General features: G+C 44.7%; 1 protein-coding gene across 1 annotated transcript in view; it reads right to left on the reverse strand.

Moving 5' to 3' along the window:
* The window catches only part of tinagl1 (tubulointerstitial nephritis antigen-like 1), a 111,542-nt gene that overhangs the window by 77,512 nt on the left and 16,679 nt on the right, over positions 1-17,351 (reverse strand). Inside the window, exon 3 of the mRNA XM_060847515.1 lies at positions 9,078-9,141. Coding sequence (XP_060703498.1) covers positions 9,078-9,141 — 64 coding nt within the window. The remainder of the gene's footprint in view (positions 1-9,077; positions 9,142-17,351) is intronic.

A 17,351-nucleotide genomic window follows, 5' to 3' on the forward strand; every position in this document is an offset into this window, starting at 1 on the left:
CCTCCACCACCACCTTTTGTCTTCTACCTTCGAGCAAGTTTTGTATTTAAATGGCTACTTCTCCCTGTATTCCATGAGATCTAACCTTGCTAACCAGCCTACCATGAGGGACCTTGTCGAACACTTTACTGAAGTCCATATAGATTATGTCCACAGCTCTGCCCTCAATCCTCTTTGTTACTTCTCCAAAAAACTCAAACAAGTTCGTGAAATATGATTTCCCGCACACAAAGCCATGTTGACTATGCAGTCCCTAATCGGTCCTTGCCTTTTCAAATACACGTATGTCCTGTCTCTTAGAATTCTCTCTAACAATTTGCCGACCACCAATGTCAGGCTCACCAGTCTATAGATTCCCTGGCTTGTTCTTACCACCTTTCTGAGATAGTGGCATCACATTAGCCAACCTCCAGTCTTCTGGCAGCGTACCTGTTATTTTCAATGATACAAATATCTCACCAAGGCGCCCAGAATCACTTCCCCAGCTTCTTACAGAGTTCTAGGGTACGTTTGATCAGGCACCTGGGATTTATCCACCTTTATACATTTAAGGCATCCAGCACCTCCTCCTCTGTAATATGTACATTTATTTCCCCACATTCTATGTTTCATGTCCTTTTCCCAGTAAACACTGATGCAAAATACCCGTTTAGTATCTCCCCCATCTCCTGCAGCTTCACACAAAGGTCGCCTTGCTGATCTTTGACAGGCCCTATTCTCTCCCTCGTTACCCTTTTGTCCTTAATGTATTTGTAAAAATCCTTTGGAATCTCCTTAACTCTATTTGCCAAAACTATCTCATGTCCCCTTTTTACCGTCCTGATTTCCCTCTTAAGTATACTCCTACTGCTTTTATATTCTAAGGATTCACTCAATTCCTGCTGTCTATACCTGACATATGCCTCTTCTTTTCCTTAACCAAAATCTCAATTTCTTTAGTTATCAAGTATTCCCTACACTTACCAGCCTTTCCTTTCACCCTAACAGGAACATATTGTCTCTTGACTTCTGTTCTAACTTTTGAAGACTTCCTATTTTCCAGCTGTCCCTTTAGCAGTGAACATCTGTCCCAATCAGCTTTTGAAAGTTCCTGCCTAATATGTCAAAATTGTCCTTCCTCCAATGTAGACCTTGAACTTTTAGATCCAGTCTATCCTTTTCCATCACCAATTAGAATACTTGCCCAACCTTATTTCCCAAGAGGAGGTCAAGTTTTGCACCTTCTGTAATAGGTATATCCACATAGTGAATCAGAAAATTTTCTTGTACTCCTCTCCATCTAAACTCTTAACACTTTGGCAGTCCCAGTCTATGTTGGTAAAGTTAAAATCCCCATCATAACCACCCTATCATTCCTACAAATAACTGAGATCTCCTTACAATTCTGTGTCTCAATTTCCTGTTGACTATTGGGGAGGTGGGAGTCTGCAGTACAAACCCAGTAAGGTGATCATTGCTTTCTTATTTCTCAGTTCCACCAAAATAACCTCCCTCAATGGATTCCCAAGAATATTCTCCCTATCCCTAAGTACAGCCGTGAGTTCAGCAAAGGCCAAGATTGAAGATACAAAAGTAACAGGAAATCCATTTTGCAACTCAATGCTACGCTAAGTATCTGATGGTAGTTTCCCCTTGGAATATATGCCCATCCTAATACAAAGTTTAGAATTCTTACATTTTTCCAGCTTGCCTCCAAGAGTTTTTAAAATGGTAAACAACAGCTTTCGTTGCCTTTTGCTCTCAGTCCCTCTGCTTCTCTCACATTCCTCATTTTCCTGGAGGATATCCTGACATTCTTAATCAATCCACCTTCCCTTCTTACATTCTTCCTCTGAGCAAAGGTATTCTCCATGGCCTCCCCTCCCACTCTTGAATCACAGTCCTTTGCCCCATGACTCATCAACCGATAGTCCCCTTTCCGACTGCTGTCTTGAAATACAGTGTCAAAACAACAAGGTGAAACACAACAAACACCAGGTTTTGCTGCTAGCAGCAAGAAGTACATTGTGGTTTCAAGTGTGGCTCAGTGGAAACACTCCCACCTCAAATAGAAAGTTGAGGGCTCATGTTGTATCAGAGACTGGAGGATATAGTCCAGGTTAATGTGGCAGTGCTGAAAATTCCACATATAGCCCACAAACAGAGATATTTTATATTGTTTTTGAATGTCACATTTTGAAGTAAGAAAATGGGGATCACTTGATCAGAATTGAAAAGCTGCAGTGATCTCTTAAGGGGGTAATTGGAAGGCAGCAGACTGAGGATTTGACTTAGGCGGAGTAGACGAATGGATATTACAGCAGGATTGTGGATAAGCTTTAGTGGATGTGTGAGGATGGTGAAAGACAGATAAATGGGAAACATCACATGACAGCACATTTCCTGGCAGACGTTTGGCTATAAATAGGAAAGAACAATTTCAGTGCAGCACTAAGGGAGGGCTTCACTGTCAGACGCTTTTGAGCTCAAATATATTCTGTTAAACCAAGGCCCCATCAATTCCCTCAAATAAAAATAGAATATTACAGTGCAATTCAGGCTCTTCAGCCCTCAATGTTGCGTCGACTTGCAGAACTAAACTGAAGCCCATCTAACCTAAACTATTCCATTCTCGTCCAATTGTCTATCCAATGGCCATTTAAATGCCCGTAAAGTTGGCGAGTCTACTACGTTGCAGGCAGTGTGTTCCATGCCCCTACGACTCTCTGAGTAAAGAAACTACCTCTTAATTTTGTCCTATATCTATCACCCCTCAATTTAAAGCTAGGCCCCCTCATGCCAGCCATCACTAATCCTAGGAAAAAAGCTCTCACTGTCCACCCGATCTAACCCTCTGATTATCTTATATGTCTCAATTAAGTCACCTCTCAACTGTCTTCTCTTTAACAAATACAGCCTCAAGTCCCTCAGCCTTTCCTCATAAGACCTTTCCTCTATACCAGGCAACATCCTAATAAATCTCCTCTAAACCCTTTCCAAAGCTTTCACTTCCTTTCTATAATATGGTGACCAGAACAGCACACAATACTCCAAGTGCAGCCACACCAGAGTTTTGTACAGCTGCAGTATGACCGCATGGTTTTGAAACCCAATCCCTCTACTAATAATAGCTAACACACTATATGCCTTCTTAATATCCCTATCAAGCTGGATGGCAACTTTGAGGGATCTATGTGCATGGACACCGAGATCTCTCTGCTCATCCACACCACCAAGAATCTTACCACTAGCCCTGTACTCTGCATTCCTGTTACTCCTTCCAAAGTAAATCACCCCACACTTTTCCGTTTAAACTCCATTTGCCATCTCTCAGCCCAATTCTGCAGCTTATCTATGTCCCTCTGTAACCTACAACATCCTTCTGTACTATCCACAACTGTACTGACCTAATGTCTTCCGCAAATTTACTAGCCCATCCTTCTATGCCCTCATCCAGGCCGTCTATAAAAATGACAAACAGCAGTGGCCCCAAAAAAGATCCCTGTGGTACACCACTAGTAACTGAACTCCAGGATGAACATTTCCCATCAACCACCACGTTCTGTCTTCTTTCATCTAGCCAATTTCTGATCCAAACCACTAAATCACCCTCAATCCCATGCCTCTTTATTTTGTCACATTTGTCCACATGCCATGGGGAACATTATCAAATACCTTGCTGAAATCCATATACGCATCAATGTTTTTACCGTCATCTACCTGTTTGGTCACCTTCTCAAAAGTACTCAATATGGTTTGTGAGGCACAACCTACCATTCACAAAACTGTATTGACTATCCTGAATCAACTTATTCCTACCGAGATGATTATAAATCCTATTTCCTATAACCATTTCCAACACTTTATCCACAACCAAAGCAAGGCTCACTGGTATATAATTACTAGGGTTGACTCTATTCCTCTTCTTTAACAAGGGAACAACATTTGCTATCCTCCAATCTTCTGATACTATTCCTGTAGACAATGACAACATAAAAATCAAAGCTAAAGGCTCTGCAATCTCCTCCCTGGCTTCCCAGAGAATCCTAGACTAAATCCCATCCGGCCCAGGGGACTTAACTATTTTCACACTTTCAAGAATTTCTTACACCTCCTCCTTGTGAACATCAATCTCATCTCATCTTGTAGCCTGTATCTCAGTATTCTCCTCAATAAGTCTTTTTCAAGTGTGAATGCTAATGCAAAATATTCATTTAATGCTTCCCTTTTGGGGTGGCACGGTGGCTCAGTGGTTAGCACTGCAGACTCACTGCACCAGGGTCCCAGGTTCAATTCCAGCCTTGGGTGACTGTGTGGAGTTTGCACATTCTCCGTGTCTGCGTGGGTTTCCTCCGGGTGCTCTGGTTTCCTCCCACATTCCAAAGATGTGTAGGTCAGGTGAATTGGCAAAGCTAAATTGCCCATATTGTTAGATGCATTAGTCAGAGGGAAATGGGTCTGGGTGGGTTACTGTTTGGAGGGTGAGTGTGGACTTGTTGGGCCAAAGGGCCTGTTTCCACAATGTAGGGAATCTAATCTATCTCCTTTGACTCCATGAGCAACTTCCTTCTACTGTCCTTGATTGGCCCTAATCTTACTCTTGTCATTCTTTTATCCTTTATACACCTATAGAAAGCTTTAGGGTTTTCTCTGATCCATAGAACATAGAACATAGAACAATACAGCACAGAACAGGCCCTTCGGCCCACAATGTTGTGCCGAACATTTGTCCTAGCTTAAGCACCTATCCATGTACCTATCCAATTGCCACTTAAAGGTCACCAATGATCCTGACTCTGTCACTCCCACAGGCAGCGCATTCCATGCCCCTACCACTCTCTGGGTAAAGAACCTACTCCTGACATCCCCCCTATATCTTCCACCCTTCACCTTAAATTTATGCCCCCTTATAACACTCTGTTGTACCTGGGGAAAAAGTCTCTGTTTACTCTACCTATTCCCCTGATCATCTTATAAACCTCTGTCAAGTCACCCCTCATCCTTCGCCGTTCCAATGAGAAAAGGCCTAGCACTCTCAACCTATCCTCGTAAGACCTATTCTCCATTCTAGGCAACATCCTGGTAAATCTCCTCTGCACCCTCTCCAAAGCAATTTGCCAACAACTTCTCATGTCCCCTCCTCACCTGTCTGAGCTTTCTCTTTAGGTCTTCCCTGTTGACCTTGTAACTCTCAATCGCCCTAACTGAGCCTTCACCTCACATCCTAATATAAGCCACCTTCTTCCTCTTGACAAGAGATTCAACTTCCTTAGTAAACTACGACTCCTGCGCTCGACCTCTTCCCCCTGCCTGACTGGTACATTCTTAGCAAGGACACACAGTAGCTGTTCCTTGAATAAGCCCCACATTTCTCCACATACCTATCCCTTTCCATCACTAAAGTAAGCATAACTGATTTGTGGTCACTATCACCAAAGTGCTCACCTTCCTCCAAATCTAACACCTGACCGGGTTCATTACCCAGTACCAAATCTAACACCTGGCCTCGCCCCTTGTTGGCCTGTCTACTTACTGTGTCAGAAAACCCTTCTATACACATTGGACAAAAACTGACCCATCTAAGTTCCTTGAACTATAGTAATCCCCGGTCAATATTTGGGAAGTTGAAGTTCCATATAACAACTACCCTGTCACTCTCGCTCCTATTGAGAATAATCTTTGCTATCCTTTCCTCTACATCTCTGGAATTATTCGGACGCCTATAGAAAAATGTAAATGATCCTGAAGAGTTCACTATTCTGATCAATTTCTCTCAATCAAATCACAAGAATCCAATTCAGATTTTGCAGACTTTATCACATTACTATTTGCTGTCTCCATGTTTCCCAATTCTAAGCAGTGACTACACTCAAGTATTTTAGTTTGGATGCCTGAGATCATGAAATACCCCCATGAAATACCCTAAAAAATCAGGTTGCTTGTTCCCACATCCATCTGGTTATAGTGCCTCATGTACTCTTGGTATATTCAGCTAATTCTGGATTGAAGGAGGAAGAAGGAAGGCTTTAGGAAGGTGCAGATAACAAAGAGGAAATTCAGATACGTGGATAGATTGGAGAAGTCAGGACTGTTCTTATTGCAGAAGGCTGAGAGGAGATTTGGTTTACAAAATTGAGGAGTCTGGGCAGAGTAGATAGGGTGAGAATGCTCCCATTGGTGGAGCATTGGAGAACCACAGGGAACTAATGGGAGATAACTTGCAAAATCAAGAGATGAAAGGAAGAGAACCTGGTCACACAGAGTTGTTAGAGTTCAGAGTGGAATGTACTGTCTGAGAGAGTGGAGTGGAGGCAGGTTTAATTCTGTGAGACAGAAAATAGAAGCAGGAAAGTAGGATGTCTTTGAGCCTGCTCCACCACTCATTCTGACCATGTCTGATTACCCAGCTCAATGGCCTGCTCTTGCTTTTGCCCCAAATTCATTTTGAAATCATTCAATATTTTGACCTCAACTGTTTTCTGTGGTAGTGAATTCCACAGGCTCACTCGTTGGGTGAAGAAATTTCTCTTCATCCTCAGTCCCAAAAAGCCGACCCCATACATCTTTAGACCATGAGCTCTCATTCTGAACTCCCTAGCCATGAGAAACGTCCTTCCTTCATCTACCCAGATTTATCCAGTTAGAATTTTATAGTTTCGACGGGATTTCCTCCTCATTTTTCTGAGCTCCAGACAATATAATCTTAACTGACTCAACTCCTCATAGATTTTTCCCACCATCCCAGGAATCAGTCTGGTAAACCTTTGGTAAATCCCTTCTATAGCAAGAACATCCTTCTTTGAGATAAGGACACCAAAATGGCTCACAATTTTCTAAGTATTGCCTCAGCAAGATCCTGTATAATTGCAACAAGACATCCTCACTCCTGTTCTTGAATCTTTTCGCTATGAAGGCCAATGCACCTTTTGCCTCCTTCACCGCCTGTGGCAACTGCATATTTACTTTCAGTGACTGGCATACAAGGACACCCAGGTCTTACTGAACATCCCCCTCTTTTAATTTATAGTCAGATAATAATTTGCCTTCCTGTTTTTGCTACAAAAGTGGATAACCTCACATTTATACACATTATACTGCATTTGCCATGTATTTGCTCACTTGTCCATATCACACTGAAGCATCTCTGCATCCTCCTCAAAACTCATCTTCCCCACCCAGCTTTGAGTCATCTGCAAATATGGAGATTTTACAGTTAGTTCCCTCATCTAAATCATTAATACATGTTGTGAATAGCTGGGATCCTAGCATTGATTCTTGCAGTCCCCTCTCTGCTGTACTTCTGCCTGTCATTTGGAAAAGAAATGTTTATTTCCATTTTCTAACCTGTCCATCAACCAGGTTTCTATTCACTTCAAAACACCTGTCCCAATCCCGTGCACTTTAACTGGACCTGTATGGAACTGCCAAAAGCCTTCTGAAATTCCAAAACAAAAGCACATCAGCTGGCTCCCCTTCATCAACTCTTCTAGTTATACACAAAGAATTCCAGTGGATTTGTCAAGCATGAATCCATGCTGAATCTGTCTGATCCTCCAACTATTTTCCATAAGCTCAGCTATTAATTCTTTTTAAACAGACTCCAACATATTCCCTACTACTGACGTCAGGCTCACTGGTCTATAATTCCCAGTTTTCTCTTCACCTCCCTTCTTAAATATTAACTACCCTTTAATCTGTAGAAACTTTTCCAGAATCTATTGAATCTTGGATGATGATGGCCAATGCATCCACTATTTCTAGGGACACTTCCTTACGTACCCAAGGATGTGGATTATCCAGCCCTGGGGATTTATTGGTTTTCAATCCTATCAACTTCCCCAGCTTATACTGATTATCTTCAGTACCTCCCTCTCACTAAACCCTGCATTCCCCAGCAGTGCTGGTATTTTGGTTCTGTGTTCACAAAGAAGGATATGATGACTCCCCATTATAAATCCCACTATTTCCTACATAACTTAGCAGGTGGCTTCAATCATTTTCCCCTTCATATATTTATATAACCTTTTACAGTCAGTTTCCTAGCTCCCCACAAGCTTATTCTTGTACACAATTTCCCCTTTCCTAATCAACCAACTGGTCTCTGTCCTCCTTTGCTGAATTCTTTGGGCGGCACGGTGGCACAGTGGTTAGCACTGCTGCCTCACAGCGCCAGAGACCCGGGTTCAATTCCCGACTCAGGCGACTGACTGTGTGGAGTTTGCACATTCTCCCCGTGTCTGCGTGGGTTTCCTCCGGGTACTCCAGTTTCCTCCCACGTCCAAAGATGTGCAGGTCAGGTGAATTGGCCATGCTAAATTGCCTGTAGTGTTAGATAAGGGGTAAATGTAGGGGTATGGGTGGGTTGCGCTTCGGCGGGTCGGTGTGGACTTGTTGGGCTGAAGGGCCTGTTTCCACACTGTAAGTAATCTAATCTAAATTGCTCCCACTCTTCAGGGCTATTGACCAGAAAAAATAACAATTTGTACGCTTCTCCCTGGGAGCTAAAACTATCCTAATTTCCCTTGTAAGTCATGGTTTGGCCACCTTTGCCATTTTACTTTTGCATTCGACAGCAATGAACCATTGTAACAATTCACCTAGGCATTTTTGAATGTTTGCATGCCATTCCATCATCATCCCTTGAAGTTAAGTGCCCCAATCTTTCATTGCCAACTCATGTCTCATACCATTGTAATGTCCTCAATTTAGATTCAAGGCCTAGTCTCAGATTCACCCAGATCAATCTCCAACTTGATGAGGAATTCGATCACATTATGGTCACTCAATTTCAAGGGGTTAGTGTCTAGAGTGTACTGCCTGAGAGAGTGCGATGAAGGCCGGTTCAATCAAGACTTCCAAACTGGAATTAGATAATTATCCTGGGAGCAAATATTTGACAGGTTATGGGGAACAGAGGTGGAAAGGGATTCACTGTATTGCTCTTGCAGAGAGCCAGTACCATCACTGATGGGCCAAATGACCTTCTCCCGGTCTGTAAGCATTCTAGATTTCAAATTCCAATTCATAGCTTGCAACCACACAGAGATCTCCCAGCATAGTGCAATCACTAAGTACAGCTGTCTGTAGGTAACACTTACCAGAGGTTGCAGTTCTCTTGATATGTGGCTCCTGATGGGTATTGGAGCCCGTTCTTTATACAATCTAGAACAGAGAGAGAGATATTTAACACAGGACCATTGGAAGTGAAAGATAAAAATTGACAGCAAAGTGACAGTAAAAAGCTAAAGATAGAACTAACTTTTCAACTGTTGTAAAAAAGGATAATATTGCACTGAGAGTGGGGATATCATGGGATCCTGATCAATTGGAGTGGCCTTACTCCAGCAGGTCAGATCCTCAGAGAAAGCACGCTGCTCACAGCTGTGCAAGGCTGTCCCTTCTGTGGTCATGATCCCCACCCAGACTCAACTTCCCACCAGCCCCCACTGCACAAGGCTCTCCCCGCTGTGACTGTGATCCCCAAGCAGACTCAGTTTCCCACTAGTCCCAGTCACAGCAGCAATGGTGTGAAGCCAGGCTAATTCCCCAACAGTTCTAGTGAACTGAACCAGTGCTCAGAATTCCTATACTCGAGTACAGTACATGTGGTAATAAAATGTAATTCTAATCCTTCATTCCAGTTCATGTAACATTGCCTGCTGTACTGCAAAGGTCAGTCATTTAGCCTCTCACAATCATCCCATGCCTGGTGCATTCCCTTATCTGTTCACCACTAAGCCACTGGCATGGAGTCATAATTTCTTGCACTTTCACAATATCCTAAGGAATTGAATACCCTTGCACTGGAGAAACCTTTCAACTCTTTACACATTATTTCTATTGGTTTGACGTGGGCTTCCAGTTCCAAAGCCCACTCCAAATCTGCCAGCACCAGCATGGAGTACTCTTGACCCAATCTCAAGGATTATGGAGTCAGCCTCAGAGTGAGGCAATGTAAAGAACAGTCGAGGCAAAAAACATTGCCCCCCATAAGTACTCTGCATATCACTCTGTTCAATGGCCCCCATCAGCACCTAATCAACCTTTAGAAACACATTCCAACAAATACCCTGAGTTTCCACCAGTATTTATCACACACTCACCCTCTGGCGTGCCATTCTGTGAATAGAAATTGCACCCCAGCATGAGATATTGTGCAATGGGACCCATACACCAGCAAGTAATCAGAAGGGTGGGGGAAACGTTCCCTCACACATTTTCACTCATCCTCACATTTCAATACAAGTGAAGAGTTAATTGGGATACATGCAACTTTCATTCTTAATCACCTTCAACGTGGAATGACTTGGAGGAATGTGATTGAGTTTGTAACCCTACTGAATGCCTGGGGTATTAGACAGTGTCTGTAACACATGAAGCCTAATGTGGAGGAGAGCTCACTAATCCTCGAGGAATGTGCTCCACAATCTCAGGTTTGTAACCTCCACTGCAAGGAGCCTCCCTCCTCCTCAGCAGCAGTGTAGCCAGAAATCATCTGGACACACTTCAGAAACTCTTTACATCTTCAGTTTTCCTGTAAATGTTTTTATTCATTTATTGGAAGTACCTCTTTCAAAAAACAGCCACAAATGTAAAAAAAGGTAACACTGATCAAGGCAACCTAGCCTTTATCCTAGTATCAGTCTCCAATTAAGGAAAGATCCCTCAGCAAAAGGAACAAGGCTGACTTCAACACCATGAAGGAATATTTCTCCACCAATAGCACTCTTCAATGCAGAACCTCCAGAATCCATAAACCTGGCAATCCACTAGTGCCCAAGGGTCACCAGACCCAGAATAAACCAGCTCCTTCAGAACATTTCCAGAAGCTTAATGGATAGGAGCTCCCCTGCAGCTTTTCCTGCAGCTCAACCTCGACTTAGTTGGTAGGACTCCCATCTCAAAGTCACATGGTTCTTACTTCAAGTGCTATTCTAGAGCTTAAGCAAGAAAATTAAAGCAGACATTCCAGTGCAGTATTGAGGGAGTGCTGCACTGTCAGAGGCACTGTTTGTTGTGTAAGCTGATAAACTGAGGTCCCATCCGCTGTTCAAATGGATGTGCAAGATCCTAAAGCAGTATTTGAAGAAGGGCAGGGAGCGTTCCCTGGAATTCTGGCTAATATCTATTCTTCAATCAATACCACAAATGATCAGATTAATATTTATGGGAGCCTGCTGTGCACTAAGTGGCTGCTGTGCTTCCTACAACAGTGTGCAAAACTCAAAACACTTCACCCTAAAGTCTTTGAAACAGTCAATGTTCTGTAAAGTGTTGTGCAACTGCAATTCTCTCATTTCAGGTGAGGGTGGGGATGCTGTGTTTCAGGTCCCAGGTCAGATGCCTGATTGATCAGAGTCTGGTACCTGTTGCAAGCAGGGCAGCCAATTGGGATAGGAGGTCAAAAGAGGCAGTGAAAATATTTTGGCAGAAAACAAAATACATGATGGCTCAGTGGTTAGCACTGCTGCCTCACAATGCCAGAGACCCAGGTTCGATTCCAGTCTTGGGTGACTGTCTGTATGCAGTTTGCACATTCTCCCTATGTCTGCATGGGTTTCCTCCCACAGTCCAAAGATGAGTAGGTTAGGTGGATTGGCCATGCTAAATTGCCCATAGTCAGGGGTAAATTATAGGGGAGGGCAATAGGTCTGGGTGGGTTACTCTTTGGAGGGTTGGTGTGGACTTATTGGGCTGAAGGGCCTGCATCCCTCCTGTAGGAAATCTAGTCAAAACAATTCCTCAGGATCAGCTGGGAATAAAACCTACCATCCTCACCTCACTCTTACCCAGGGGCAATTGCAGCCCAAATCCTTTAACTGCAGTCTGGAGTGACCCAATATACTGCTTAGCTAGATCAAAGCTCTCCAGGGTCCCCAGGGATAGGAAACAGATACCAGCAATGTCAAAAGAGGACAACATCCCAAGATTGTTTAATTCAATCACCATCAGCAGTGCCAACAAGATAGAATATTAAATTTGCAACACACACTTCATTGGAGACACGGTGTGGGGGGGGGGGGGAGCCTACAAAGAGTGAAAGGAGAAGGAAGAGGGAGAGGGATTTGCCAGACTGAGCCTTGGGCTGGTGTGACTGTCCCATGAGGATACTGGGTCTTGTGTTCTCTGGAGTTTCACAGGATGTGGTGTACTCAAACCTACAAAATGTTTACAGGACTCGACAGGATCTGTGCAGGAAGTTTATCTTGGCAGGTGGGAGGGATTGGGGGTGGGAGGGTGGTGGTGGTGTGCAGGGATTGGTTTGTGGTGGTGGTTGAGAAGCAGAGGATGAGGCATGTAATTTAGAATGGAGACAAGGAGGAATTTCTTCAATCAGCAGGAGGCAAATTCTCTGTCCAGAGGCTGTGGCAACTCAATCATTGGGCAGCTTTGAGTGAGAAGTGATACATTTCCAGATATGAATGATATCACTGTATGTGCGGATAGCACAGGAAAACGTTGAAGTGGAAAATCCACCATGATCTAGTTAAAGGCAGAGTAAACTAAAGAAGCTGAATAGCTGATTCCTGCTCCTATACAAAAGGAGAGTCTTGATGAGTTAACGTATTATTACAGTACTCAGAGCTGTCTCCCCTGCAGTAATATCCCAGTTGTGTCAGTGTCAGAGACTGACAGACACCTTCTGGCAGCTGTTATGTTCATGTCCCTGATAGATCATGGTTTTTAGTGAATGAATGAGCAAACAAGAGTGTATCACACTGCAGCGGGTCCCCTTGGGGACTTTAGTGACTGGATTACAGACGGTAATCACTCTGGAATCACCAGCCTCCTCCTCCATCAGGTAAATGAGAGACAAGTAAATGATCCAAAACTTCAGTGTGTCAGCAGTTGCTGGCTGGTGGGAAACAGTTGACAGTTTCCATTTACAATTTGAAGGAGATAAGAGATTATCAAGAATCAACTGGGAAAGAGGCGTCCTTCACTTAATGCCAGAGAATGATAAAGGAGCCCAGAAATAAAGCAGGCTCAAGATTGCTACTTCTACTTCTCAGCAACAGTTTGAACCTTGGGTTAAAACGACAACATTTCTCCACCCTGTAGGTTAAGTGATAAATACCCTTCCTCAAAATGTACCATGTTATCTCTTTCGTTCACCTCACCGAGAAATGTAAGTCTGGATGACGAGTGGGTCTTGAGCCAGTGACTTTCTGAGAGGTGATTTTCTCTCCTTTCATAACCTGGGAACTCTGGCCATTTGAACAGACTGACCACTGCAAGCTAACAAATAGAGAGCCCATGTTGGCAACAAGCCTGGGATCTTCCTGTGTGGTGGGGGCTCAGTGTTATAGGCTGCCTTATAAACGGAGTGAACTGAGCCAAAGCATTCTATTTGGAAGCAGTCACACAAAGGCAATAGGATAAAATTTAGTTCAAATTTCCTTGTGTGAGACAGACAATCCCATGTTAAGGTGAAAAGTCAGATGAACGCACACTGCCAGCAGCCACAGTGCTCAGCAAGTCACACTCTTTGGAACTGAGCAAACACATGCAGAGTTGACTGTAGTCAAAAGGAAAACAATTGAATTGTACAAAGTTCCAGCACATGAAGCTGGGCGAGAAGAGGGCACAATCTAAAAGTGAAAGAACCTAATTTGGGTCTGAACCCAGATCACATTTTCATGCTTTTTCTGCATTAAGAACAGAGAATAGCAATATTCAACAGATCATGCAGCAGTTGTGAAAGGACAGACCAAACGAGCTGAATTTGCCCTGTCCTGCAACACTGCATCGTTGCTGTGGGTCAGCTTCTCAACACACTCCTACCTTTCAGCACCTCGTTGGAGCAGCACAGATTATTCCCTCCACAACAGCAGGTAGATCATGCCCAACTGGGGCAACACCACCGTGCACCTGCCCTCAATCCACCAGCGCAGCTTCACTGGGATAAGACAGCACCGACTCCAGCCATAAAACACCCGGAAGAGGCTGGAGATCTCCCTCCACAATGAGGCCCTGACAGTGTGACCATGAGGGATTCTTCATCACTCACAGCCCTGCAGACAGCGACTGTGTTGTGGTGTCTGTCTTCTCCTGTGACACTGTGCTTCTCATTATATATCGATTCATGGTGGGGGGGGGGGGGGGGGTTTGTAGATGCATTGATACAACAATTTGCATTTATCTAGCAACTATAATGTAGCAAAGGGAGCAGGCCTTTATTTCAAAGGGAATGGAGTACAAAAATAATGAGGTTTTGCTAAAACTATATGAGGCAGTAGTCAGACCACAGCTGGAATATCATCAATAGTTTTGGGAAGAAAAGATATTCAGGCATTGGAGGCAGATCAGAGAACGTTCACTAGACTAGACTGATCCTAGGTTTGGAGGGATTGTCTACGGGAAGAGGTTGAGTAGGTTGGGCCTATCTTCTGTATTCCAATGAATAAGAGAGAACCCAATTGAAACAAGCAAGATCCCCATGAGGTCTGACAGCATGAATGCGAGGAGGCTATTTTCCCTTGTGGGAGAATCTAGGACAACAGGATATCATCTCAGGACCAGGGGTTACACACTTAAGACAGATAAGATGGAATATCTTGTGAGGGTTGTAAATCTGTAGTATAGTGGACGGGTGTAAGGTGGAGTCATTCTGCAATTCAATGCTGAGATAGACAGGTCTTTAATCAGTTAAAGAATCACGGTTATGGAGAGAAAAGGCAGGAATGGGGTATTGAGGATTATCAGATCAGCCATAATCCCTTGAATGGTAGAACAGATTCAATGGGCTGAATGGTCTACCTCTGCTCCTATGCCTTTATGGCAAAGCCCACCACTCCTGGAGGGACCGCTGGCCAGGTATCACTGTGATCAGGAAGACGACTTTTTAATTCAGTGCCTCTGGGAAGATCATGACTGACATTCCACCACAAACAGTTTGGAGTTTCTCTGGAAATGGCCACTGATCAGGAACATGCAGCTCAATGTTTCATCAGAATCTGTCCTGCATTGAACCGACAGACCCAACATCCCAACTGTAACACATGTCCAAAAACAAACAATGACTTTAGGAGGGCCTGAAGATTGTGAAAGGCATAATGTAAGTTCTCACTCAATTCAATCTTCCTAACGTTAGTTGTGGTTCAGTTGACAATATGCACCTCTTAAGTCAAAACGTCATCAGCTGAGGTTCCACTTCAGCACAAAACTCAAGCTTAACCCCCGGTGCGACACTGTCAGAGGAGCCACGCTTCAGTCACGATCTTCACAAGAGTGGCTTTCACACATTTTAAGAAAATACCCCTGAGCACTGTTTGGCAGAAGAGCAGGGAGCTCTCCGTGGTGCCCTGATTGATACTGCTGTCTCCAGATCACAAAAACAGATCATCACACCATTCTCACGTTGGTGTCCTTGGGAGCATTTCTTAGATTAGATCAGTGCCTACACTTCCAATAAAAACCAAAAGAACTGTGGATGGAGTAAATCAGAAACAAAACAAAACCCCAAAAATTCCTAAAAAAGCTCAGACGATCTGACAGGCTATATCCCCGCCCCACCCCCTGTATCCCCACCCCACCCCCCAGCCTGGCAGAATGCTGCATTCCAATGCAATGCCATGCATCCCCGGCTAAGGCCATGGTTGGGTGCTACAGTAATGCAGCAATGAGCTCTCCAACATACTGGACATGCTGTACAGGACAGAAAGCATGCAGAAAGTAGGGGGACATCTTAGAATGGATGGGCTTTCCCTAGGCTGGAGTTTCAGTTTAAACACTATCAGCTTTGTTTTTCTCACCTTGATCTGGAAAGCAGAGTTCAGTTTGAAAGCTACTCAGTCTGGGGATTGGCCCCTTTGTGACCCCATCCAGCTTTGAGCTTCTGCGTTGAACATACTATAGGCAGTGGGACAGTCAGCAATTACCACTCCCCAGCCACAGGACAACTACATGCAAAGGTAATATTTAACAAGCGAAAGATTTTCTCATCTATAACCTGGTGACACAGGTGGATATGAAACATTACTCTCTTCACATGATCAGCCCTGGTAATGTTTAACGTACCTTCACTGAACACCAGGGCTTTGGTTTTGTTTTTAAAAAACCTGAAATGTGTAAAACCTCAAGGCACCTGGCCATCCACCTATTGAGAGTGTTTCACCTGGACATTGTGGTTTAACCATCATGATTAAACACCACCCCTCCCTGTCTCCTAAGACCGCAGCCTCTTTCTCCCACATTCTCAAATGAACCTTGAATGTAGACAAGCTCAGGCAGAGGAAGGTACCACTGTCAAACTTGATGCAGGTACTCATTCCCAGACCGCTCCATTTCACTCAGAGAGGAAGGGGGAGCAAACTCATCACCAGGTCCTCCTGGGAAGCAACTCGTTTCTCCAACAAGTCTCTGTATTCAGCAAGTAGGAGAAGTTACAAACATTCATGTCGTTGTTCCACTGTGGATGGGAAGACACCACCCCCATCAGTGGTGAGCGAGTGAAATGTTTCAACATTCTTTTCAGATTACAGTTTTAGCACTTCATGGTAAAGCAACTACATCCCTGTCTTCAGAGAGAGAGAGAGAGAGAGAGAGAGAGAGAGGAGGAAGAGGTGGGGGGGAAGGGGGGAGGGGGTTGAAGAGAACGAGGGAGAGAGAGAGCGCGAGTGTGAGCGAGGGAAGAGAGAGAGAGAGAGGGGTGGGGGACGAGAGGGGGTGAAGAGTGGGGGGTAAGAGAGAGATGGGGGAAGAGAGAGAGAGAAATGGGGGGGAGAGAGAGAGAGAGATTGGGGGGAGGAAGAGGGGGGAAGCGAGAGAGAGAGGGGGAAGAGAGAGGGGAAGGGGGTGGAAGAGACAGGGTGGGGTGGAAGAGAGAGGGGGGAAAAGAGGGGGGAAAGAGAGAGGAAGGGGGAAAGAGAGAGGGAGGGGGAAAGAGAGAGGGAGGGGGGAAAGAGAGAGGGAGGGGGGAAAGAGAGAGGGAGGGGGGAAAGAGAGAGGGAGGGGGAAAGAGAGAGAGGGGAGGAAAGAGAGAGAGAGAGAGAGAGGAAAGAGAGAGAGAGAGAGAGAGAGAGAGGAGGAAAGAGAGAGAGGGGAGGAAAGAGAGAAGGGGGAAAGAGAGAGAGGGGGGAAAGAGAGGGGGGGAAGAGAGGGGGGAAGAGAGGGGGGGAAGAGAGGGGGGGGAAGAGAGAGGGGGAGAGAGAGAGGGGGGAAGAGAGAGGGGTGGTGGAAGAGAGAGAGAGGGGTGGTGGAAGAGAGAAGGGGGGGATGGAAGAGAGAGAGGGGGGATGGAAGAGAGAGGGGGGAGTGGAAGAGAGAGGGGGTGTAAGAGAGAGGGGGAAAGAGAGGAGGGGGAAAGAGAGGAGGGGGAAAGAGGGGGGGAAGAGAGGGGGGAAGAGAGAGAAAGGGGGAAGAGAGGGGGG

The sequence above is a fragment of the Hemiscyllium ocellatum genome, chromosome 30 (assembly GCF_020745735.1).
Source record: "Hemiscyllium ocellatum isolate sHemOce1 chromosome 30, sHemOce1.pat.X.cur, whole genome shotgun sequence".
Lineage (NCBI taxonomy): Eukaryota > Metazoa > Chordata > Chondrichthyes > Orectolobiformes > Hemiscylliidae > Hemiscyllium > Hemiscyllium ocellatum.